Source organism: Tinamus guttatus, unplaced genomic scaffold (genome assembly GCF_059628265.1).
Source record: "Tinamus guttatus ecotype Peru unplaced genomic scaffold, ASM5962826v1 Tinamus_guttatus_pri_ptg000652l, whole genome shotgun sequence".
NCBI classification, from domain to species: Eukaryota; Metazoa; Chordata; class Aves; order Tinamiformes; family Tinamidae; genus Tinamus; species Tinamus guttatus.
The window spans coordinates 1,575,149-1,599,545 of record NW_028289186.1 but is presented as its reverse complement, the minus strand read 5'-3'; the positions used below and the strand labels follow the sequence as shown (position 1 = coordinate 1,599,545).

Sequence of the window (24,397 nt, the reverse complement as noted above, 5' to 3'; positions counted from 1 at the left end):
AAATGAAGGGGCTGCTTTTTAGAGATTAATTAGAAACCCTAAAAAAACAAGCAGGGCTGCTAAGATGTCTTGGGCACCTAAACAAGTTCCTTCTGAAGGAGAGCGGGTGGGAGTTGCTTGTGGAGCAGGAATCTGTGTCCTGCATGCAGGTTTAATAAGAAAGTCTACTTGGATAGAGGACCTCCATGGGGCATAACTCTGCCCCAAAGCCGTTCGTTTCTTGCCTTTTTCTTTGCCATGAGCTGAGGGATGTCGTCACGCACCGTGTGCGCTGGTGGTTGCCCTCCCCGGTCCCTTCCGAGCGCTCGACTCGCCGCGGCCGCCGTTGCGCCGATAAGCGACCGTGGTGACTTCCTTTTCTTCTCTCCACCCCCCCGGCCTTCCAGAAGAAGCTGGGCTGTGTCTCTGGGTATATAACCCTCGCTGTCACGTCTTCGCTTGAAGCTTTCCAGGCTCCACCACCTTGGCCAAGCCTCCTGGAGGATGCCGGAGGCTGGAGCCTTCTTATCAGGCAGCAAACTGTCTGCTACATCCTAGACCGAGCTCTGCCCACCTCCCGTATCCTCCGAGCCTTGGTGCTTTCGGAGCTGCCCTGTGGTTTCTGTGGATTAACGGACTGCCCTGCGTGCTCTGGCCCGGTTATGGTGAGGTAGGATGTCTGTTCTGTGTATGTTTAGCTTCTGTTTTCACCAAAGGTGATATTTCTGAGTGGGACCAAGCAAAGAGGAAAAGGCATCGACTGCATTCGCGTAGCTTAGATCCCATATAAAGATTCCACTTGCCCTATAGGAAGATGTGAGCAGTCAGAGAGCACCTAAAGGCGCACTGCTAGGGTACGAATAGCCCTGTTAGACATCGAGGAGCAAATTCTTTCCAGAAGTGTAAAGTTCTCCAGCGGAAAGTGCCCTTCGTAGGTCTCTGCAGTGCGTGGGCGACTTTCCGCTTGCTTTTGCACTGGGGAAGAGCATGATAAGCCTTGCATTAATACAATTGCTATAATTGCTGCTAACACGATTGCTGAAGAGGCTTTTGGTGCTGACTGCATCCCGGGAGAGGCGATTTCTGTTGTGAGCAGCATGTCATGTGTATGTGATGCACCTGATCTGTAGTTTGGTGCTGTTTTGGCATCAATGTTGTGTTAATAGTTATTCGTGTATCTCTTAATTTGCTTTGCTGTAGCTCTGGCTGAGCCTGCTTTTATGTACTGATAATCCATCTTGCCTATATTGTAATTTCAAAGGAATGTAATTTCTAATGGAATTGTGTAGATACTTGTAAAATGTGCCAAATGCGATGGGATTGTTATGCACTCAGCATCCCAAAATCTTCATTTTAGTGCTATTTACTCCCATGTTGTAGGAGCCCCTGGTCTCTTGTCCCTTCTTAGGGCACGTTCTGCTTCACTTCAAGGCAGTAAAGCGAATCCTGTGCTGCTCCGGGGACAGCCCAGCCGCGTAGGCAACAGCTGGGCCACTTTCAGAATTGGCTGGCAATATATTTTTAATGCCCCAACTGTCTGGCAGGTGGGTCTGCAATTTAATTATAGCTCTCTGCGTGAGAACAAAAACATCTGTAATGTACAGGCCACTAAACCTCCCTGACTGAGGGACTTTAAGAGAGATTTCTCCTCATTTTAGGCCTTTTGAGGCTAGTAGGTAATGCTGCCTCTGAGGTTAAAGTGTAGCTTAGTGTTTGAGGTGGTCACTTTGTGTTCCTATCAGTGGAATGTCCTTGAAGCAGAAAAAGAGCTAATTTAAAATTGATTTGGAAAATAAATCAGAAAATTTGAAAACCACAGCTGAAAATAACCTGTTTGGATCCCTTCCCTTCATGCATCTTTGGGGCTGATATGCTCAGAGAAGCTTGAGAGACTTTAGCTACACCTCTTTTAATTAAGAGGACATGGGTGTAAATCCCCTGGGCAAATTGGAAACATCTCAACAGTTAGTTACCTGCTAGTGCAGATGCGTATAATTGGGTGTTGAAATGCATGTGGACCAGATAAAACTCGATCTGCCTCTCCCATTCTGCAGAAACTGCGAATGCTCAGGCAAAAATTGTATTTTTTTTTTTCCAAGTAGTTTCGGTCTTGTGTTATGCTTCCTCTCCTTGTTGGCAGCGTGTGATGCACTAAGCCCATCTGCTAAACTGGCAGCTGCCACCTTGCCCGTTGCAGTGCGGTCTCTGGTGCACGTTGGAGGTGGCCTCTTGCATCCCCTTGTCCAGGGCATGAAAATCTTCAGAGCAAACTTATCAAGGAGTATTGGGTGGTAAGGCCAGGATTTACATCAACAAGACATCTCGTCAAGTCTCTGCCATTGGGTATTAGGCTGTTAACCCACAGCACGATGATCAGAGGTGACTGTACTTGTACCAGCTGGATGCTGGAGAGGAATGGGTTTTTCCCCTTTGGATATTTAATGGGTAGACAACTTAGGGAGCAGGTCTTAGCAGTTCCTCATGTGCTACACACTGCTGTGCTTCTCCCTTTGGAGAAAACCACTTTGGGAAAGTGGTGTAAAGGCACCCAGAGTCTGAAGTCCTCCGCTTCCAAGGAGAAAGCGCATGGCCTTTGAGCTGCTGCCTCCTATGGTCTTTCCTCTGTGTCCCATTGGTGACTCTCTGCAGATGATCAGGAGAGGTATTGCTCAAAGGTCCTCTCTCCCCAACTGTTTTAGACCCGAATGTTACTAGTTTTAATCTTAGGGACATGCTGAGAGCCAAATCCTTTGCTGGTACAAATGGTTCAGAGTTAGATGGTGGTGGTTTTAGCTTTTATCCCTTATCAAGGACCATCCTTTGGGGACATGCAGGCAGATGGCTCGTTCGGCAGTCTCTGCCTCAGACCTTCTGATGCAAGCCATAAATTTAATTTAAAGTCTGCATGACTCCCCCCTGCCCAAATGCCACCGCAGTCCTGCCAGCCTGGCACGTGCCCGCAGTGTATGGGCAAGCTGTATTTGTACACTCCGTTTGCTTTAGAGTTGGCCATTTGTTTAAATCAAATGTGCTTATCAGTGGAAATACTAAGTCTGATTTCAGCGATGAAGAAGAGGAAACTTCACGGACAGATTTACATGCTGATGTGACTGATAACTTGCTTGCTGTGCCCCAAGATGCTTCAAGGCTTGATCATAGACAGGTTATGAATTAACACGGCCTATTTGGGGAAGCATGGGGACTGTGATTAATGCCACCCTGAAATACGGTGGCAGGGCTTTCCACTGTGACTAATGCCCTGAGGGAGAATAAAGGTTTTTTTTTTCTCTTAGTCTCAATTTTGAGCCAAATCTCTATGCATTACTTGCCATGTTGTTTTCTGGTGCCTGGCTTGAGGTGCAATTGGAGAGACCAGGCTAAATGGAGCAAGGGGAAAAGCTTACAAAATGCTAAATATCCTCTGCTTCAAAACACAAATAAGCGAAACTGAGATAGGAGAGTGAGGGGTGAAACTCGCATCTCTGGAGCACACACAGCTAATTTTCTACAAAGAGGTTTCCCTGGTACTTCTGGTAGCTGAAAGCCTGTGCTAGGAGGGCTCTGCTGTATTTTTGGGAAACATGGGCCTATCAATAACACACATTAATTAGTGGGGAGAGGCCCTCGAGGGAGAGAGACCTATCCAGCAAGGGGAGATGTCTGTGCTCAGGTCTTTCCAGGCTGTTGCTTTGAGGACCAGAGTTGCTAGCTCAAGTTCTTGCAACACTTTGGACGATGGTGGGCTTTCAAAACGGCATGGGCATCATCCCCCCTAAGCTCTTGTGCATGGTGTGGAGCCCTTGGTTGTTGCAGGGGACCAACGTGAGGGTGGAATGGCAGGTGCAGCAGCTGCTCGGTGACACAGAGCGAGGAGGGGACACCAGTGCAGCAGACAGGTGCCAGTCTCTTTCACATCCTTCATTTGCCCATGCAAATCTATAACGCAGCTCAGCTTCTTGCTATATTTGAAGACCACGTTGTAGGTTGATGCCTTAGCTGCCCGTTCTGGTCTTGTGGAGCAAACTGTCATTTTTTTGTCTCCAAAAACGTAGTTGTGCCCTGGGTCTTAGATTGGCAAGTGGCTTCCTTTCCTTGTCACTGTAAGGCCTTTTATCTGAGGAGAACAAGATGTGATGGTGGAAGAGGTTTCCCGTATCTGCAGTGTGGGACAGGCTGTGAGGAAGTCCCCATGATAGGGACAGCTCTAGTTCAATGAGAGCAGGCTGGGGATGACAGGGAGGGAGTCTGGCGAGGCTCTTTTCAGCTTCTGCCTTTGGACATGGTCTAGCTTGGCTTGAAAGCGGGGCAGATCCCTGGTATCCATTAAACGAGCACCTCTCTTTTGAGATGTCCTCACCTTCACATGTACTGATCTTTTTCCATCTCGCCTAAAGCTGGGGTGCCTCTAAAACCAGAGTGGAAAGATCCAGACAGAAATGAAAATGAAACAGGCATGTGACTAAACAAGAAATGGGGTGGGTTGTGTGCCAACGGCACCCGCAGAACTGCAGGGAATCGTCTTGGCTCCTCCATGTGCTGCAGATATCCATGTACATGGCTCCTCTATGGAGCTGGGGTTGGCACGTGCTGGCAGTGCAAGGATGCTCAACAGAGGTGCTTGCTTGGGTCAAAAGGAAGAACATGATTGTGACTTTCCTTCATCTCTTGCTTTCCCCATAACAAAACTGACATATGGGTGTCTATGAAGAAGTACAAGAATGTGACCTTTTGTCTGTAAAGTTCAACAGTCTCTTAATGTAAGAGTGAAATTCATGTTGATCTGTCTGCAAATACAATATTCCCCGCAAAGGGAAGGTCTGCATTTGCAGTTTCTTAAGTCTTCTGACTTTTTTTCTGATGGTTGCTATTTTTGAGCTGATGACCTGATTAATAGTCTTGGGTTTCCCCAGAGAGAGAATAGGTGAACACGTGATGGGATCTTGCTGCTTTGCATCTTAGCTCATAGCCTTTTTAGAGAAGTGAACTCGCGCGCGCGGACTTTTCTTTCCCTCATTGCTGGTGCTCTGCGTGGAGCAGAGCCCCTTGCGCAGAGGAGGCCACGGGAGATGGAAACCAAGTGGGCAGAGCCGTGGTGAAGCTCCAAGATCTTTATTACAGGCAGTTGGCAATCAACATCTCAGCAACTTCTGAGTCCTTTCCAGGTCTCTTGAACCACATACCGTCCTCCAGGCTGGTCTGATATATATATTTACTTGTGCTAAAGTTTTCTGCCTTCCATGGAGGTCATTAACTCATAGATATAGGTTGAGGTTTCCATTGCTGCAGGCCAGGCCTCTTTCATGCCCAATTTGCACAAACGTTAGTGGCAGAAGACAAGTGGGCTGAGGACATTCTCTTGATGGGCACATCCATCCAGAGGCTGCAATAAGAAAACACTGTCCTTGCCTTGGGACTACGCTCTCTTAATAAAGGGATGGCCATTAACCAAGTCCTCACCCTCCTGAATGTAAGAGATGGGGATTAATGAGCTTTTTAAGATGATGCTGATCCCGTGCAAATGCCTTTTTAGAAACCACCTTAATTAAGCCGGGCACTGAGAATGGAGCAGGAGGGAAAGACCTAACTGGACCTGCCCCTCCTGAAATGAGCTGGGTTTTTTTTTTCCTGTTCTTTCCTATTGCTTCTGCTGTTTCTTGTTTTTAAAAGTGGGAGTAAACAGCCGTGCCTATGGAAGCAGGCCAGGCTCTGTGTAAACACCCCGTTTGCTTTGAGATGGTTTTTGTCTGTGCTAGTGATGGGATTGTGGTGTGCGCAAACGTGGGACTCCCTCAAAAGGGTGAAAGGAATCGGGATCGTACAGGAATTTGGTGAGAATTGAGCAGGCATCTTTTTGGAAAAAGCAATTAACCATTTGCACCTGAGTGAGATGCATTAGGAAAGTGCTCAGTGAAAATATCCAGGAAACAAGCAGATTACTACAGAAGTGGATTGAACCCCAGGGGATTCAATGCAGGCTTGTATGCCTGCTGTGGAAATGGATATGCTGGCTTAGAAACATATTAAGATTTTTATTTGTTTTGTTTTAAAGTTGTTCACGGAAGTCTTGGGGGATTTGGGATGTTTTGCACTGGCACAGTTAGCAGTTGTGATGCTAATTGCTGTAGGAGAATGGAAATATTTACCTGTATCTAGAATTGAGTGGAATTTCAGGGTATATTTATTTAACACATTCCCTTGAGGTTGGGCTTGGTATAATGAGCCTTGTGATGAGCTTTGAATTGAGACAGCAAAGGGGAGGCTGCAGCTCCATCAGGTCTGAGAAATGCTCTATATGCAGACGTGCCTGTGCTGAACGACTTTCAATGACGATGAGAACGCTAATAATTCCTTAGGAAAACATCTCAAAGCCTAAAGTAGCCCTGCTGTAGAGTGAAGGGACATTTTGCTCTTCCAAAGAGCCCTGACAATTAATTTTAATTCTCTGCTGCTGTCCGTGGCTCTCCATGTTTAAAGTATATCACCAGTTACAGCTAACCTTTTAAAAATGTCATATTTTATAGATTTCTGAGGGTGCAGCAGTGTTGTCCAGACATCTGTTAAGCTTTATCCCAAGATGAGGGCACAAGGATGAATTTCATCAGGAAAAAAATAAAAGCAGCATTTCCTGCTCATTATTTCCTGCTTGTTTTAGGGAGGAAGTGAGTAACACTGAATGGAAGGGACGACTCTTTTTATTAAGATAAATTATCAAATAACTTTTAACTTGGAGGGGAGGCTTCCTTTTCTGAGCTTTGACTGGAATGTTATTGCTGCCTGAGGAACTCCTCTGCAACCAGACTTCCTTGTATCCGATTTCCCTGGATCTGGGAGTCGTGTTGCTCCCGTTTCTTATCTCGGTGGCCACAGGACGAGGAAGGGTTTGTACCATTGCATCAGCTGGCCCTTCTTGCAGGGCCCTTGTGGGGGAAGTCCTGGTGCTGGCATCTGTCTAAGGTTTGTCCTCCTATGTCAGGGAGCAAATCCCCACTGGAGAAACCACTCCACCCATGTCCAACCTGTAGCATCATCTGCTTGGACTAAAACAGGACCATTTCTAGGCTTTCCTCATGGTGGGAAGTCACTCAGTGAGGGCTCTTGGTGGAGGTTACGATGGGGAGTCCAAGAGCTGATGCAAAATAAGAGCTGGGCTGATGATTTGGAGGGTTGCCTGCAAGGAAAGTGCTGTTGGGTGATCACCATGGCCGTGGTTGTCACTTCCACAGCCCCTTAGTCATTCCAGGCTTCTCAGAAAGCGCTTTCAGGCATTCTTGTGGTTATCAGACCTTCCTTTCCGCTTTTGAATGCGTTAGTCAGACCGAGGTGCAATCGGAACAGAGCCCCGTTCCCGCCGTGTTCATCCCCATCCCAGCTGCATCCCCCTCCTTCCCTCTCCATGCAGGGCCCAAGCTGTCCTGACAGTTCTGCCAGTCTGTGGTAGCAACATGCTGCATGCAACTCTTATTTTAGCTATTTATTTTAATGCATTTCTGTGCATAGGTCTGTGTGCCTTAATGGCACTTGAAGATATTTGGGTTTTTTTGTGTGTGTATATGTTCTTTTTTTTAATTTTAATTTAGCTTCTGACTGACCACAGAGACAAAATTCATTTATTTGCACAAAAGCAGCATTGTCCAAAGCAGACCGTGTATATTGACTTGTAGAAGTAGAGATGAAAAGTTGTTAGTTCCCCACTCTTATTTATTTAAAGTGATTCTTTGTGGGTGACTCAGTTCTGCAAAAAGCACCAACAATTGAACAGTTGCCTAAATGACCTCCTGCACAGTAACCCTTGTTGCTTAGTGTCATTGAAAAAACGGCGTGATACTATATTTTTATTTATTTATTTCTAGGCTGTCGGTTCCCTTTTTCTTGTGCTTTCCGCTTGGAGTATTGCAGAACTCCCTGGAAAGAATCCACGTGTTCCCAGGGTCTGAATGAAGGCGTTGGGCTCATGAATGGTGCAGGTCCCTCCGATGCAGGGGGGACTCTCTGTGACTCTGGGCAGGTTTCAGCATCCTCCCCTAGAAAGGGATGCGTGGGCTGGTGCTTTCTTCTCCTCTGCTCTGGTGTGGGTTGCTTTTGCGTGCTAACTGCTGCACTTCAACAAAAACTTGTAGCAAAAAATGGCTCTAAAGGTGCTTTGTGCAAATAGCTTACCCAGGCCAGGAACAAAATAAGTTATATTGATACAAGCTATATTGAAAAATAGATATAGTGGCAGTTGTGACTCATGGGATGAAGCAGCAGAGAGCTCTGCAGCAGGGCAAGCTCCCTGTGTACATGGAGTTAGTAGGATGTGGCAGAAAGGAAGGCGCTTTGGATCCTGTTTTAGCTGGGTTTGCTATTTTTTTTTTAAATCCACTGTTTACAGGAGCAAGGGATGAGCACAGCCTGGTGCCAGGATACACGGAATAGGAGCAGCGGGTTTGAAGTCACGTGTCGCTCGAGTTGCGCAAGGCGTTGAGCGCTCAAACTTCTCTTTTTTTTGCTTTTTTTTGTTTGTTTTGTTTTTAAATACTTGCATAGTGCAGGCAGAAAAGCTTCCGTGGGGAAGATGCTCCATTTCAGTCCCGGAATTCCCAAGTGGAAGCCAATTCCCTTTCCAAACTGCTATCCTTTCTTTTGGAGGGATGTTTGGCGGAAGGTCCTTCCTCCGGGTCCCTTGGGCACTGAAAGATGCTCCAGGTGACCAGGATGTGCTTGTGCCTATGGGGATGTGTCCATGAGGGCTCTTATCCCACCATTTCCACAGATGTTTCCCTAGGCTTTTCCCCACTACATGCTATTTAGCAATATTGCCCTGTTTTTATTGCCATTAGGCATTTGGTGCAAACATTATGCGTGGCCTTTGGCAGCTCTGCCTTGTCCCCGGGCTTCATTAAGCTCCATTAGAGGAATTCATTCCTCTGGCAATAGCAGTTTGATGGAGCATTTAAGTGCTGGCCCTGCACCTGGTGGATTTATAAAACGGTGTCACTCTTGTGATGTCAGGAACACAAGTCTTGGAAATGCTGCAATTCCTGTTTACCATCTGTTTCTATGGCCCTTTCCTAGCAGAGCTCTACTCCTTCAGTACCCAAGGATCTTTAATCCAAACTGTTTGCCTTGTGGTGGGAGAGAGGAAATCCCAAATTCTGGAGGAGATTATATGTTTCTTGACCTTTTCTATGTGTATCTCGGGAGCAAACAGGCTCTAAGGAGTGTGCGTGAGCAGATGTTTGTAAACTTAATCTTTGGGAGCACTTCCTAAGGCAGGCACGCAGCAAGATGCCGCTTACGTGGTTCTCTGCAGCAATCAAGATAAACTTGCAAACCCCTTGTGAGCAGAGGGAATTAGCTTGATCTACAGGACAGCTGTGTGCAACGGACTGACTTACTAAATATTTCCAGCCAGCTTTGCAAATGAAGGGTTGTGTTTTAGTCGCTTGGTTCTGGGTGGCAAAGCAGACCCTGGGTCATGCAGAAACTTAGGTCCTGCGCTCAGAGGTGACTTCTGAGCCAGTGCAGCAGCTTCTCTTAGTGCTGCCCGGAAAACACGCAGAGAGCTACGTTTATTATCATAACAGAATTAGTTGTGGCTTGTCTTTTCCTCTCTGTTGTTGCTCATGGAAAAATATTGCAGCAATCCCATGCAGAAATGTGCTGGAGCATGAGCTAAAACTGAAGAATATCTTCTGAACAGAGTGCCTGTCAGCTTGGAGTGCTCTGAGTGTCACTTGGGTACTTAAAAGGGCTTCAAGAGGGAGGAAAGAAGAGAAAAAAAAAAAAAGAAAAAGAATTTTCCAGTGGTTTCTGAAAAATCAAGCCGTAGAATCGTTGCATACGTAGCACACATTAAAGCCTGTGGAAACACCGGTTCTTGTGATTCCATCAAGAGAACTCGATCAAAGCTGATAGCATCAGAAATGAGGTCAGTAGAAGGTTTGATGACACTTAAAACATGAAGATTGCATTAAAGTGGCTTACAGGGTGATGAAACCCTTTTCCCCTCAGGGCGAGCTGTCTCTTCTTCCCTTCTGTAGCGTGTCCTGCTAGCGCATACATCATAACGTATGGATGCTGATAGCACTGCTGCTTTGCGAGGAGGAAGATCGCATCCGCGGGCCCGGCCGTGCTGCTCCTTCACCTGTCACGTTTGTCCTTTGCAGGTGGTTTCATCCCAACATCAGTGGAATCGAGGCAGAGAAGCTGCTGCTGACCAGGGGGGTCCATGGCAGCTTTCTGGCTCGGCCCAGTAAGAGCAACCCAGGAGACTTCACCCTCTCCGTCAGGTAAGCAGGCAGAAGCTACAAGTATTGGAGGAAGGTGCTGGCCTGGCCTTTGCAGCATCCTCTGCTTTGGTTATATAGTTATATATGTGCTGAGCTTCTGGGCAGCATCACATGCATCATCTTTAAAGCGTTCTTTTGGGACCAACTGTGGAAAGGTTGGTTGCAATTTAGTGGATACAGTGGAGCAGATGCAGAGGGTGCAACACTCTGAAGGTGACTAAGGGAAGGGGCAGAGCAGCGTTGACCACTGGGTCCCGAGATAAAAAGGGGAGGTTTTGTGGTCCATGCAGTGCTTTGACCTCCTCCAACAACAACAAGAGCCTCCTGTTTGGTGTCTTGGAGCAAAACACACCCTCAACGGCTCCTCTAGGCACTTTTACTTTAAACAACCCTCACTTTGTTTAGGAAACTCCATTGAGTTTATACATCCTTTTACCTACAGCGTGTTTAGAGAAGCTCTGTGCAAATAACAGCCGGGACGGAGTGTTCCCACCTGGCAGGATGGGAGCAGCACAGGCCGTGCCTGCGCCTCGCTCCATCCCTGGGATCCTCTTCCCTCTTTTCCTGTGTGCTGGCAAGGTGGGGAGCGCTCGGATGCGCCTTCGTTAGCTCACCCGTAATCTCGCAGCCAGAAGTGGCTGGGAGTTAATGAGAGAGACAGGAAACACTGTCTAATTAGAGTGGAAAATAGACTTAGTCACCCAGAGCTGCCTCGAGCAAGTGATGACAGTGAGGAGAGATGTGTGAAACGGCTACTGTGAAACAACTACTGCTAGCCAAGATGTCCCCAAAGCACTGCTTTATTGTCACTACTTCTTTATGCCTTTCCTTGTGGCACTTGGACTCCAGGGACACCTTTGTGCTGCAGTAAATGTTCAACAACAATATTGTTTTCATCATAAGCTCAAGCCAACTAATGCTATTAATGCATGGATATTACCTTAATGTCATATTATTAACCATTCCACCACAACCCACTGGCATGTTTTGAGTCCAATGAGAAGTCTGACCAGCTCTCACGAAAGGAGGGCTATGAGACCAAGCACTGAGTTTTGGGGCATCGTGAATTCAACACGAGGAAAAAGGACATCCTTTAAAAAAGCACCCAGAGGTGTCTGGGAGAAAACACCCCTAGGAAAAAACAGCCGATGCCTCTTCCCCATCTTCCCAAACCCCTTTCAGCTCCTTCAGGGATGGTTGAATCCCAGGGAGGGAAAAGGCAGCTCCATTTAATTGCAGGGAGGATGTGGGCTGAAAATAAAGCCGGAGATGGATTTTTGGCTTATGAGACCACACACCAAGTGACCTGCGTGCTGGTGCACATCCAGATGTGTCTCTAAGGAGGAGCTAGAAAATAATATTGTAGAAGTTATGAGAAAGTTTCCACAAAAGAGGGTGTCTGCTTTCCTTTTTTCTCTTCCCTTTTGCGTACCATTTTGTCCTTTGCCATCGCAGCAAATACCTTCCCAGGGTTTTGGTGGGTTCTAGCCCTTAAGAAAAAGAGGCAGCCTGCATGGAGAGGACATAATATGGTGAAGGGATGAGTAATATCCAGTGCCAAGGGCTGTGTTTTAAAGAGTCTTTGTTTGGTGTGACGTTGGCGTGTCAATTCTGGCTGCTTAATTTGGATCTATTGGCTGGTTTCATCCCATTTTCTGGACACTCCAGCAAACATGTGGAGCACATTAATAGGGATACAGGAAGGAAAATGGTTTGGCAACTTCAACTGAAGGGTAATGATGATGGAGCGAGATGGATATAACGTGGGCCTGGGCTTGTAGATTGCTGTGGAAGCTGTTCTGGAGGCTGCGAGCAGATCCTGTCAGTCAGGGTGTTTTTGGTCCCATGTGTCAGGTCTTCAGTGCATGCCTGGATCTGCCAGAGAACGTTTTCTGAAGACCAAATATTTAGAATCGCTTATGAGGAAAGTGAGCAGCTTCTTACAGGTTTGGCCAGGTCTGGGTAAATACCCTGAACAAAAGGAAAAGGCAAGTTGAAAATTCACCTGAGTGGGTCTTGGCCTGTTGACACAGGACTAATGCAAGTGCCAAGACAGTGAGAACTATCTATTAGAGACCCTTGTGTACTTGGTAACTCGGTCACGATTTATGGGAACGGATCTTGTTGTGGTCTATGGGATACAATACAAAGTACTTCTGGATAACAAAATCTTGCCTGAGAGCTTCACTCTGCTCCAGGGTGGCTTCCCTGTTCTTAGCTGGACTTTCTCTCCCATTTTTATGCAGAAGGCCACCCAAATGCTCTCTGTGTGCAGGGTGAGACATGTAAGTGAGCAGGATTTTATGTCCTATAAAATATATACCCTGCTAAAAGGAGCAGATCAATACCATAGATGTGTTGCAGTGTTTGAGTTGCTGCCTGCATACAATACAGATGGGATGAAGGAAGAAAGTTGGGTCTGGAAAAGAACCAAAGTCTTGGAAGAGGCTCTTTTCCAAAGCAATTGTCCTTGTGTCTCATCAAAATAGCACCAGCCCTATTAAGGCTTTGTGGTGTGATACAAATACAGGATGAGAGACAGATCCCAGTGCTGCCTTTTCCAAGCTAGGCCAGCTAAGGAAGCACTGACTTCATGTTAGAGCTGGGGAAAAATGAAGACTCCACAGTCACCTTGCTGGAAAATGAGAAGGGAAGGGATGATGTGGTGTAGAAAGGGATGCTCTAGTCTCTATGAGATGAAACATGAGAGCAGGTGATGCTTGGCTCCCATCCCAGAGAAATCCGTCTCTAGACAGAGATCATAGGCTGAAAGCATCTGGGTGAGCGCAGGAGCGATGCTGCACGGCTGAGCCAGCGTTCTAGGCTTCAGATCCCTTCAATCATTGGGCTTGCAACTGAAATAACTGCTCTATTTCGCACAGTTTAGCTGAGTAGTCAGGCTCGGGCAGCAAGCTGACTCGCTTCATGCTGCCAGTCATGAATTTAAGTTGATATCTAGCCATAGTCCATGGCATGAAGTGTTTGAAACCCATTTTGATCCCTAGAGTTCTCCTGGCCGTACCTCTGAAAATGCATGCAAATGTCAATTGATTTTTGTTTTGTTGGTTATTGGTGGTTAGTAAATTTTCTCTGTGAGCCCAAACCACTATTTAATTGAAACCAAATATTCAGCCAAGATGCTAAACTCTGTGGGAGGCTCTTCCTGTTTTGCATAGAGAACATTTGGGGGTTTGGGGGTTGGTTTTTGCAGCTTGTCAGAAGGAGTCACACATACATGCTGCAAGGTTCTAGGTTTTCTGTCTCTGATGCAGGAAGAAAAAGCACACGACCAAAAAAACTTTGGGGCATGCAACAGACAGGTAGATTCCTGATATTTAAAGCAGTTCTGTTTACTGAAGTCAGTTTTCAAGTTTTCTTGTCAATGGTACTCCCTTGCAAAGAATAGTAGTTTGCATCTATACTGTGGGATGAAGTGGTATGGGCTAAAACCGTCCGATTCACATTCCCCACCTGGAACACTTCAGATCTAGAACATCTCCTGGATATAGTGCTGTGTCCCTGTACAAGAGCTGTGTGTCTCTTAGTGGGTAGCCGAGCCTTCCAGCACAAAGCAGCTGAATATTCAGGCATCTCCCTTGTGCTTTCTTTCCTGAGGACACTGTTTTGTGGATGCTGTTACTGTGGGATCCACTTTAGAGCTGTCGGGTTGACGCAAGTTTTAGGAGAAGAAATGGAGGGAAACGGGAGCAGATCAATGGCCTTTGTGCTGAGCTTGACCTCGAGGGCTCATGGCATAAATGACCCTGATTTTTCTCTTTGCTTTTCATTCCTGAAGTGCCCGAAGGCCTTTGCCGAGGGGGGAAGCTCTGTGAACTGAGTCTTTGTAGTCCTTTAATGGGGCTGCAATGGGATGAGCTGTACTAAGAAGGGAACTTTTGAGCCTCTGGCCAAATGGCAAAACCCAAGTCTGTGTCTGGTGCCGTCTGTGCTGCACAAAGACTCTTCGTGTCCAGCTGCTGGCGCGAATGGCCGGAGCTCTTCATGTGCCAACTCCTCCTGGAGAGGAGACCCTGTCAGCAGAGCCCAGAGCAGACCTGGATTCCACAGCCAGTTTCCTTGCAAGGAGTTCTGTGCACATCCTGGATACAGACACGGCTCGCTGAAGTCCCTGCTCATAAAACAACTGGAATTGATGTGGCAGGAGAGATCTGAACTGCGTTTGACATATGTAGCAGGAGAAGTTATCCGTGTCTCACTAAATCCTCCAGAGTGCCACTCACGGCAGCTTCCCTGCTCTGTACAGCTGAGTTCTGTTTCTGAGACCTTTCTGTCAAAGCGTACGGTGAATATTGGAGATGTGGATGCAGATTTTGCCGCTCCGGCCTGTTTTGCAGCTTACTAATGCATGGTGATGGTGACACCGTGGGTGCTGTCTGGCTGTTTGCGCTCTGGTGGGTTCTGCTGAATTAGTGCTAATTTGCAATCACTCCAATGTCCTGCTCGAGTCAGCCCAAGAACCACAGCATAAGTCCAGACTGGAATTACTGGGTCCACATCCGCAAGGTCCTCTTGAGCAGATAGTTTTGCAGAGCAGAGACCAGATACCCAATGCCACCCAGCAATCCAGGCTCTTGCTAGACTGTCTTGTCGCGAGGGTGTCCCCTGTGTGGAAAAATAGCAAAAGGGAGAGCCCCAGAGGCTCTGCTTTGGGTCTAGCTCCTCCTTCTGTTTAACCCTATGCACAGACTGCTGCAGCCTTTCTCATTTCGTGCTCTCCAGGATGGTTGTTCTCGCCCGAGCTGATGCGCTGCCAGTACCACCCCGAGCATCCTGCATCCCGCTGCCGCGGTTGCTTTGGCAACAAAGAGCAAGAGGCTGCGAGCAGCTCAGCATGGGCACATTTCTCCTTTCCTTACCAGATTTACAAATCCGTGCCTGACCCAGCCCATCCATCAAGCAACGGCCCCATCTCCCAGCTCGGGGGGGCTGCTGCTAAGTGCATTTAAAATGCCATTAAGCCACCTCTTGGAAAGGCTGGCGTGCCTTCTGTGGAGGGAGGATGGGCTCTGCAGGAGCACCAGGGATGCTGGAGCGAGCAGATAGACGTCCTAGATGTCCCATCCGTGGACCCTTCTGGCTTGGGAGGGAAGTAGGGAATGCATTAATCCTTTCTACACTGTTTATAAAGGAGGGAAAACAGACTGGTGAATGCTCAGCAACATATTGATTTGGAAGACTGCTGTTTTTCAGTTTAATTAGGTGGATAGTAAGTGCTCCTGTGTGAGGAAGAGGGTTTGCCATAAAGCAGAGTGAGGTCACGGCCTCATCTGGCCAAGGGGACAAGTGCTTTGGGAAGTGAAGGGGGTGGCAAAGAATGAATTATTCACCTCTGTCTCTGAGACTGGGGGTCTAAGAGGCTAGAGTCAAGTCTTGGCTACATAGCCTTGGCCAAGGAGTTTCCATACCTACCCCTACCTGTAAAAGTGCAGTTAGCAGGAGCAGCATCTGATTAATGGAGATTGCCTGGTGTCATTTGAGGAGGTAGGTATTGCTCTGGATGCAGCTGGGACCGCATTTCTCCTGGTTCGTGTATCCCTTGCGCTTACACCGTTGTGTTTGCTCCGTTTCCCCAGGAGGAACAATGAGGTTACGCACATTAAGATCCAGAACACGGGCGATTACTATGACCTGTACGGCGGGGAGAAGTTTGCCACCCTTGCAGAGCTGGTGCAGTACTACACGGAGCAGCAGGGCCTGCTCAGGGAGAAGAACAGCAACGTCATCGAGCTCAAATACCCTCTGAACTGCCAGGATCCCACCTCGGAAAGGTAAAATCCAGCAGCCGCTCCTGAGGATGGTGACCATCTACATGGTGATGCTGCCCTCAGAGCTGCTTCGGACCCCACCGCTATACCTAGTTCTGCCCAAAACGGTGTGGTTTGGGGCGATTTAACTTCTGTGGTCCGAAAGCTGCACATCTCTGGGATATTTTTCTTATTGCTCTACTGGAGGCAAACAGAAGCTGGTCAGGAAACAGTGAGGTGCAATGTAACCACGTGCTAATGAGCTTATGTAGCTTGCAGGCAGCTTGGAGCACAAGTGTGTGGTATATGGCTTGGTTTTAAAAGATGCTAAATGCATGTGCTTTCTGTTCAAATTACTGAAAAAAAAGTCTTTCTCCACCCCATCTAAGTCTGCTGCTGCTGTTTGTACCTGTGGTGACACCCTGTTGTCTTGCAGAGACGGGGATGTCTCTCCCTAGAAAATGCAGCTCACTTCTGGCTCGGGATGTTCTCCTCGGCCCATTAGTGATCTTTGTGTCACTCCTTCACTCGTGACACTTCAGTGACACTTCTTTCCCCCCTTTCCTCCCCCTAGTTTCTCCGGTGTCACATGCTGCGGTGCCACTGCGGAAGCAGAAACGGCAGGCGGGTGGCAATGCCATGCAGGGACCCTAATTACTCTAACTTTAGCCGCCAGGATAAGTCCCGCTTCCCAAAATGGAGCGGAGAGGCTCCTTCCGAGCTGGCCCGCGGAGGGGCCGGGAAGTCCCCGCGGCTCATGTGCTCCGGCGCCGTCAGGAGGGTTTCTTTGCTCGTCCTGGACTGGCGTGAAAAGTGGACAACAGCCGCTGGCATCGGCAGCAGCTCTGGAGAAGCGGAAAGCCCCTTCTGCTGGGTTTCCCCCTCTGCTCCCGCCAAGGAAAGTTGGGTTTGGCAAGTCAGCTCCCTAAGGGCTGTTCTTCCAGACCACACATCTAGCGGCATCGGGGAGAAGGGAAATGCAAAAAGGGTCCAAGTCCTCTAAATAAATGAAATGACGGTGGTTTCTGAATATAGCAGGATGCGTCAGGATAGCTCCTGAGACCTGAGGCTGAGCAGCAGCCGCCGTCAGCAGATGTACATCAGCAGAGCTTGCCTGTCCTGCTCCCTGTAGCAGCAAAACTCACAGATCGGTGATTCTGGAGCCTTCCCAGGCCTGCAGAAAGCGATTTTGTTCTTTAGAGGTCCTCCTTTGACCTCCTTTGAAAGGCCCTGCATCACTGGCTGCTGTTCTGTGAACTTCACCCTCTTGCAGAAGTTGCTGAGATGTTACATGTGCCATTTCCTTGTCTCTGGAATAACATTTTGAGCCCCTTTGAATTCTTGTCAGCTTTCTTGGTAAGCCGGGAGCCAGCATCTTCCAACTGGCACCTGCTCAGAGCCACCGCCGAGGGTCGGAGCGTGGGGACTGAAAGCTCCAAGGCAAAAAAAAATAAAACAAAACAAAATCCCTGCTTCACTCCACGATATTATTTATCCTTATGGAAGGCTGTAGCAGTGTGTTAGATTATGAGGTTCTTGTTCCTGATTGTTCCTCTTCAACACTTTCCTCCTTGGCTGCAGGACCTCCAGGAGCACAGGGCTGTTCCTGAGCGGTATGGGGGGCTCCTGGGGGGAAGGTGGTGGGGTAGCCACTGATCCAGTCCTATTTTTGGGGAGAAGGAAGAGGATTTCACAGCAAAGGCCCCTTTGGGGCCTTCCCAGCCTTTCCCAGGACAGCCTGCCAGGCTCTGTGCCAAGCACGTTGTCATCACCATCTGCCAGAGCTGCAGCTTATGGGCAGGGCTGGAGCGGTGGGGAGGCACCCTGCATGCAGCAGAAAATCTGCTTTTGCAGCAAAAAGCAGATGGACACATGCTCAGAGCATTTCCAAGCTGACCTTGCTCTCCACGCCTGCTTCCCAGGTGGTACCATGGGCATCTCACCGGCAAGGAAGCAGAGAAGCTCCTGACGGAGAAGGGAAAACCAGGTAGCTTCCTCGTGCGGGAGAGTCAGAGCAAACCAGGAGACTTTGTGTTGTCGGTGCTGACAAATGAGGACAAGATGGAGAGTGGGGATCGGAAACCGCATGTGACCCACGTGATGATCCACTACCAGGTGGGAAAGGTGCCCTCCTTGCTCTTCCGTGACCGGAGCTCCTGGTGCTCCAGCTGGGAATTGCATGTTGAGTCTTGATGTGCTTCCATGGTTCTTGCAGCCAGATGGGAAGTACGACGTGGGAGGAGGAGAGAGGTTCGACACGCTCACGGACCTGGTGGAGCACTACAAGAAAAACCCAATGGTGGAGAAATCTGGAGCTGTGGTTCATCTGAAGCAGGTAGTAGCTCCTGTAACATAAAGTTGTGGGTTTGGGGCCACACTCTTGCAGGAGCCTGCACATCCAGCCCTGTTCTTTGGGAAATTCCTGCCCCCAGAACCTCTCATTGGTTGTCTTTTGGGCTTGTCCAGCTTCACAGTTGGAAGCAAAGTCCCTGGTCCCATACTCAAGGCCTCAGGGATGGACCCAACTCCAGCCAACACTCCCAGGCACTCAATAATTTATTTTTCAAGGGAAAAGTTCTCTTTTCACTATTGACAGTGACTTCTGCCTCCTGTCTTCCAGCCATTCAACGCCACGCGCATTAATGCAGCCAATATTGAGAACAGAGTGAAGGAGCTGAACAAAATGGCAGATCACAGCGAGAAGGCCAAGCAAGGCTTCTGGGAAGAGTTTGAGGTACAGGATGCTGCTGAGCCCTGTCCCGGGAGAGCAGCTGCTATTATCTTCACAGGAGCACCATGGTTTTCCAGTCTGTGGACCTCTTCTCTACACTGTTCCTTCTTTCCTTATTTTTTCTCTTTAATTGAATTATTTCCCCCTATTTTTTTCATTGTTTTTTCTCATGTCTGAGGCAGTTTCTCCTTCTCCTGTGTGCTTTTCGTTCCCTACAACACCCTGTGCCTTCTGTCCCGCATTAATTTTTCCACCAAGCTGCTTCCTGGCTTCCTTTCTCTGCTCTTCTCTGCATTATGAAGCTAGCAGTTAGCTAAAAAAGCCTCTGCCTTTGGCCCCGAGTTGACTTGTCTGCTCAGAACCATTTGTTCCTGTGTGCTCTGCTCCAACAGATGCTCCAGCAGCAGGAGTGCAAGCTCCTCTACCCCAGGAAGGAGGGACAACGGCCAGAGAACAAGGCAAAAAATCGCTACAAGAACATCCTTCCCTGTAAGGAGACGCTGTTTTTTTTCTGTTGTTATTGCTTTGTTTTCCTCGACTGCATTTCCTGCAGCTCCCTCTGGTCAAACCTTTCTGCTCACAGCTGAGTTGGATGTTGGCACAGTCCTGCTGGAGCATTCCAGTTAATTCATGGCCTTCTGCATCCCCTTTTTATCCTTGTCCTTCCCTTTTGCCTAGGAAACCAGTAAATTGCTCTGTACTTTATGAGTCCAAATACGCTTCAGAGCTCAGGTTTAGTTAAAGTTATATGGAGCGAGAGCTCCCAAAGAAGACACTGAGGAACTTAAGCTGAGCTTGGTCTGGAAGGCTGTTTATCACTCGACTTTCCATCCAAATTACTAGATTACAGCATCGTTGCGTGCCAGGCAGTGTGGATATTGCCAAGTGTCATTATGGAAGTGTCGCGTTGCCTCTTTTGCAATAGCCACCCATGCAACGTGGGTAAGAGCCTTGCTGGGAGCCACCACACGCGCCGTGGCCTCAGCAAACCCCAGTCGTGCCCCTGTGTTCACTGTGGACTCTGGTTTTGCTCAGTTGACACCACGCGGGTGGCGCTCCGAGACGTTGATGAGAGCGTGCCTGGCTCCGACTACATCAACGCCAACTACATCAAGGTACTTCAGAAGGGGGAGATGGTGTCTGGGGGTTGCCTTCAATTCAATTCCATGTTTTTTGTGGGGAGGGTGTGCAAAGACACCGTGAGTCTGAAGGCATCAGCTTGTCAGGAACCATTGGGTCCAGGTCAAGCGGTTGATCTTTCTTCTGTTGTGTCCCAAGGAATTTCATTATTTCATCTGTTTTCCCTTGACCTAAGAATTTATTTTGGTTCCCTCCTTTCTTTACTCATTCAGGCAGTCCTAAGACCTGGGACTTAGGATAGACCCAGGCTCTCTGTTGTTGCCCATTAGCTCTAAGGTCAAACCATAATCATCATCTATAAGCTAAGAGCATCTTGAAGCTGAATTTCTAGCACTGCTGCTCCACCCTTTGGGAAACCTTCAGGTTGCCAGCTCATTATGAAGGTCTTTTCTTGGATTATTGGCTATTTTTTTTTCTTCTCCTTTGCTCCTCAGGGCATCCCTGAAGACGGCAGGAACTCGGAGCACAGTAAGGTCTATATAGCCACCCAGGGCTGCCTGCAGACAACGGTGAATGACTTCTGGGCCATGGTGTATCAGGAGAACAGTCACGTCATCGTCATGACCACCAAAGAAGTGGAGCGGGGCAGGGTGAGCACGTCGGGCACGGTCCCCAAGCCCCAGTGTCCCCTGCTCCTTGCACTGACCCGTTAGACTGGACACAAGGACTAGTTGTTCAGGACTTCAAAACTGAAAGTTTTGAAGCAGCAGCTGCTACGTGCACCAAATGAGGTTGCTACTAAGGGCTCTCATTAACATGTGAAACAAAATCAGTGATGAAATTAACCCTGGGCAGTCAAGCTAGGTTTATTATCCTGCCTGGATAATTGCTGTGGCAAAGCAATGTCTACGTGAGGCTTGGGCTAGCTGGAGCTTTCCCTAAGGATCACTTCATAGCAGAATGGCCCTTTCCAGGACAGCCCCAGATCCAAGGAAACGCTCTGGGTATGACCCTGCTTTAAACCTTCACTCTGGGGGCTGACACCCGACTAAGGAGCCGCTGTGCCGTGTCCCTGCAGAACAAGTGTTTCCGCTACTGGCCGGACAAGAGCAGCACCAAGGAGTACGGGTGCATCTGCGTGCGGAACGTGAGCGAGCGCGAGGCCCAGGGCTACTACCTGCGGGAGCTGGAGATCGCGCGGACGGACCGGGTGAGCGCTCGGCTGCCACCGGGATGCCAGCGGGAAGGGAGCTGTGGCTGCTCGTTCTTTGCTTCATGGTCCCATTGCTTAGGTTTTGTCCTGTTTTACACCAGCTTTGTTAATCGGAAAGGAAGATGCAACTTGGTGTTGGGTTTCTGACGGAGCCATGGGCTTCTGCTTCCCGTAGGACGAACGTCCCCGACTGGTGAAGCATTACCAGTACTTCAGCTGGCCGGACCACGGGGTGCCCAATGAGCCAGGAGGGGTCTTGAGCTTTCTGGATCAAGTGAATCGGGCGCAGCGGAGCATTCCCGACACGGGGCCCATCATCGTTCACTGCAGGTAGGAACCAGCGGCAGCCGTGATCAAGCCTACTAGACCCTGATCTACTAGGTCCTACTAGATCTCTGCTTTTGGCTCAGTTCATCCTTCAGCAGCCCTCCCAGGGATGGACCAGGCTTGCAGCTGAACGTGGGAGCTGAGCTGCTCCGAGGACACTCTCCTCCTGTAATGTTTTTTTTCCTCTTCTCTCTCCAGTGCTGGAATAGGACGCACAGGCACCATCATAGTGATAGATATTCTGGTGGATATTATCCATAGGCAAGGTATGGCTCCCTGTTTAATAGCTTTTTCTCCAGCCTCATTCCCACTCCCCAATCTCACTCTTTCCTTCTCTCGAGCAGGTTTAGACTGTGACATCGACATCCCCAAGACCATCCAGATGGTACGACGGCAGCGTTCAGGCATGGTGCAGACAGAGGCTCAGTATAAGTTTGTTTACATGGCAGTTCAGCAGTACATCGAGGCCGAGCAGAAGAGGTTGGAAGAAGAGCAGGTGAGTCCCGTTCAGCTTGCCTGGAAAACCAGCCGCAGAGCTTGCTCTGCACCAAGGACCACTTCCATGTTCCTCCTGCAACTCAATACTCTCAACTCATGGAAATGGATCCATACCTACTGCTTCCCAGACGGCTTTTGGATCCATGAAGGTCGTCTTCTCTCTCCACTTTGGGTAGACTTTCATTGCCTTTGCTTTCTCTTTCAGCGGAGTAAAAGGAAAGAGCGAGACTACTTGAATATTGGATATTCTCCTATGGAAAAAGGCAGAGCCAAAGGGCAGCCCCCTTCACCCAGAGCCCAGGCTGCGTAAGCTGAATGCTTTTGTACTAAAGCTGAGGATTTCCATGGCAGGGGAGAGACTAGCATGAGCACAGTCCGATGTTGGACTATACGAGATGAGAAAGGCTAAAAGTGACCCCACCGCGTTGTCAGAGATGGTACCAGCCTCTCTTGCTTACGTTAGATTTTTTGCAGCAGCTTTTGGAGAAGAGAGGAACTTTATGCAAGTTCCTTATATAAGATCACCTACTCCAAACGCTACTTTTCCCCTCGGGGGAGCTCGGGAGCTGCGGTTGGAAAGCCGGGAGAGGGCAGCAGGAGGCAGGAACGGGGCCGCTTGGCTCTTGCTGAACACGCAAAACACCCGGATCCTTCCGGGCACTGTGAGCTTCCCAACTCCCACGGATCTAACCACTGTAGAGGGGGAAAAATCAGCATAGAGCAGTGTGGCTAATCCTATCTACGGGGTTGGGGAGGGAAAAAGAGCTTGGTTGGCCCATTCCCCTGGCCAGGCTCTGGGAGGAGATCCGGAGGAGCGAGGATGTTAACAACAAGGCTCTGTTTCTCGACAGGGTTGATGATGAGTCAGCTTCCGTGTACGAGAACCTGAACATCAAAAGCCCAAAGGTTTCAGGGATGAGTAACACGGGGCGATAAAGGAGCCGGAGGTGAGCTGTGCGGAGCCTGTGCAGGTAGGAATGCTGCCCTCGATTAACCGGGATGTCACTGCAGCCTGTTTACACCACGTTTATCCCTGATGCTCTTCAGCTCAGGGTACGTGGACTGCGGAGGCTCTGCCTGCACCAGGGAGGTCAGCTTGGAAATTGGGCAGAGCTGTGGCCAGCTGCTGGTGGGAGAAAAGGGGGGAAAATGGGCTGGTGAGACCTCATTAAGAAAATCTGTTCATTTTAAAAATGCTACTATTTCTAGAGGAAAGATCTGGGTTTTTTGGAGCGTTGTTAGCAAGCTGGCAGACTGAGATATGTGCTACATCTACAGACAAGTAGGAGAGACTCCATGTGTTGGGAATGTCTCAGCTCTGCCGTATCAGTGCCCTTTTTATGGTTTTAACCACGTTCTCCTTCCTTCTTGCTTTGCAGTGCAGGATTTACAGTGTTTACATCCACCCTTTCCAAGTTCTGCCACTGTGGACAATTTTGTTTTTTCTTGCCTATCTTGCCTTCTCCAAGCACCTTGGATTCAGTGAGGAAGGAAGAAGCTGACTGCATCCGAATGAAACGGAGCCTACGCCTTAAGAACACACCTTGCGCCAACGTAGTCATGAGACAGAACTTACCCCGTCCTCCCCTGTTTACTAGGTTGATATTTATATGGAAGTGCCTCTGGACATTCATAGGGCATCAAGATTCAATTTTTTTTTTTTAATTTAAGATTCTTATTTTTTACATGGAATGGAAATGATTATTTGCTTAGGAGTGTTCCCAGGGTTGCCCATTGAGGGCATTAGTAAAGTGTTAGTTCACTTGAATGTTTCTTTAGGTCAATCATTTCTAAGCTAGAAGTATTTTTTGACTAAATCCTGGAGTAACTTTGCTGCCAGTGAAAGAAATAGAGAGTATTGGCTGGGCCCAGCTATTGCACTTCTGATTCTTGTCCTCTCCACGCTTCCTTTTAGCTGTTCCAGCTCTAGCTTTCTATGCAACCTTTCCAAAGTGCACAGTGTGCAATAGTACTGCAGTGCCTGGGAGATTGTTGGGTTCCCGGCAGGATGGAGCAGACCTGACTCTGAGGTGGCTCTGAAATCCCATTTTGAAGGTGCCTAAAGAGCAGGGAAGCAGCTTGGACTGTGTGCTGTGCTTAGCTGCCTCTAGCAAGTCGTGCACGCCTGGGTTCTAGGCTGAGCTGAAGTTTTTGAACTCGATTCCTCTAAATTTGGTGCAGGTTTGTTCTTGCCTTGCTGCATGGCCTTTTTTTCCCCCCCACCCTGCAAATATCTGACAAGACAAGTACTGGGTCTACCCAGGGGTGCTGTAAACACTCACGATGTGACCAGTGCCATGAAGATGTGCGTGTTGCTGAGCGGAGTTTTCCACTTCTGTTGGTAATTCTTGACTTCAGACCAGCAGTGCTCCTTGCTCATCCAGCCTCCAGGCCTGCAGCTAACGCTGCCAAAGAATGCCATTTCTGCAGGATCTGTGGCTTTCTGGAAGGGGAACGTTGGGTCTGAGTATTGGTGTCCAGAGCATATGGGGGGATCATGCTAAAGTCCCTCTGGGTCTCTGGCAGGGCATGG

At 48.6% G+C, this 24,397-nt stretch overlaps 1 protein-coding gene across 1 annotated transcript in view; it reads left to right on the top strand.

Moving 5' to 3' along the window:
• Positions 1 to 23,596, top strand: part of LOC104569270 (tyrosine-protein phosphatase non-receptor type 11) — a 31,418-nt gene extending 7,822 nt beyond the window's left edge. Inside the window, exons 2-16 of the mRNA XM_088536086.1 lie at positions 10,128 to 10,250; positions 15,845 to 16,039; positions 17,938 to 18,130; positions 18,231 to 18,350; positions 18,636 to 18,749; positions 19,139 to 19,235; positions 19,782 to 19,861; positions 20,321 to 20,476; positions 20,905 to 21,036; positions 21,215 to 21,369; positions 21,565 to 21,632; positions 21,711 to 21,862; positions 22,070 to 22,170; positions 22,716 to 22,835; positions 23,244 to 23,596. Coding sequence (XP_088392212.1) covers positions 10,128 to 10,250; positions 15,845 to 16,039; positions 17,938 to 18,130; positions 18,231 to 18,350; positions 18,636 to 18,749; positions 19,139 to 19,235; positions 19,782 to 19,861; positions 20,321 to 20,476; positions 20,905 to 21,036; positions 21,215 to 21,369; positions 21,565 to 21,632; positions 21,711 to 21,862; positions 22,070 to 22,170; positions 22,716 to 22,800 — 1,771 coding nt within the window. The 3' untranslated portion in view covers positions 22,801 to 22,835; positions 23,244 to 23,596. The remainder of the gene's footprint in view (positions 1 to 10,127; positions 10,251 to 15,844; positions 16,040 to 17,937; positions 18,131 to 18,230; positions 18,351 to 18,635; positions 18,750 to 19,138; positions 19,236 to 19,781; positions 19,862 to 20,320; positions 20,477 to 20,904; positions 21,037 to 21,214; positions 21,370 to 21,564; positions 21,633 to 21,710; positions 21,863 to 22,069; positions 22,171 to 22,715; positions 22,836 to 23,243) is intronic.
• Positions 23,597 to 24,397: the final 801 nt, after the last annotated feature.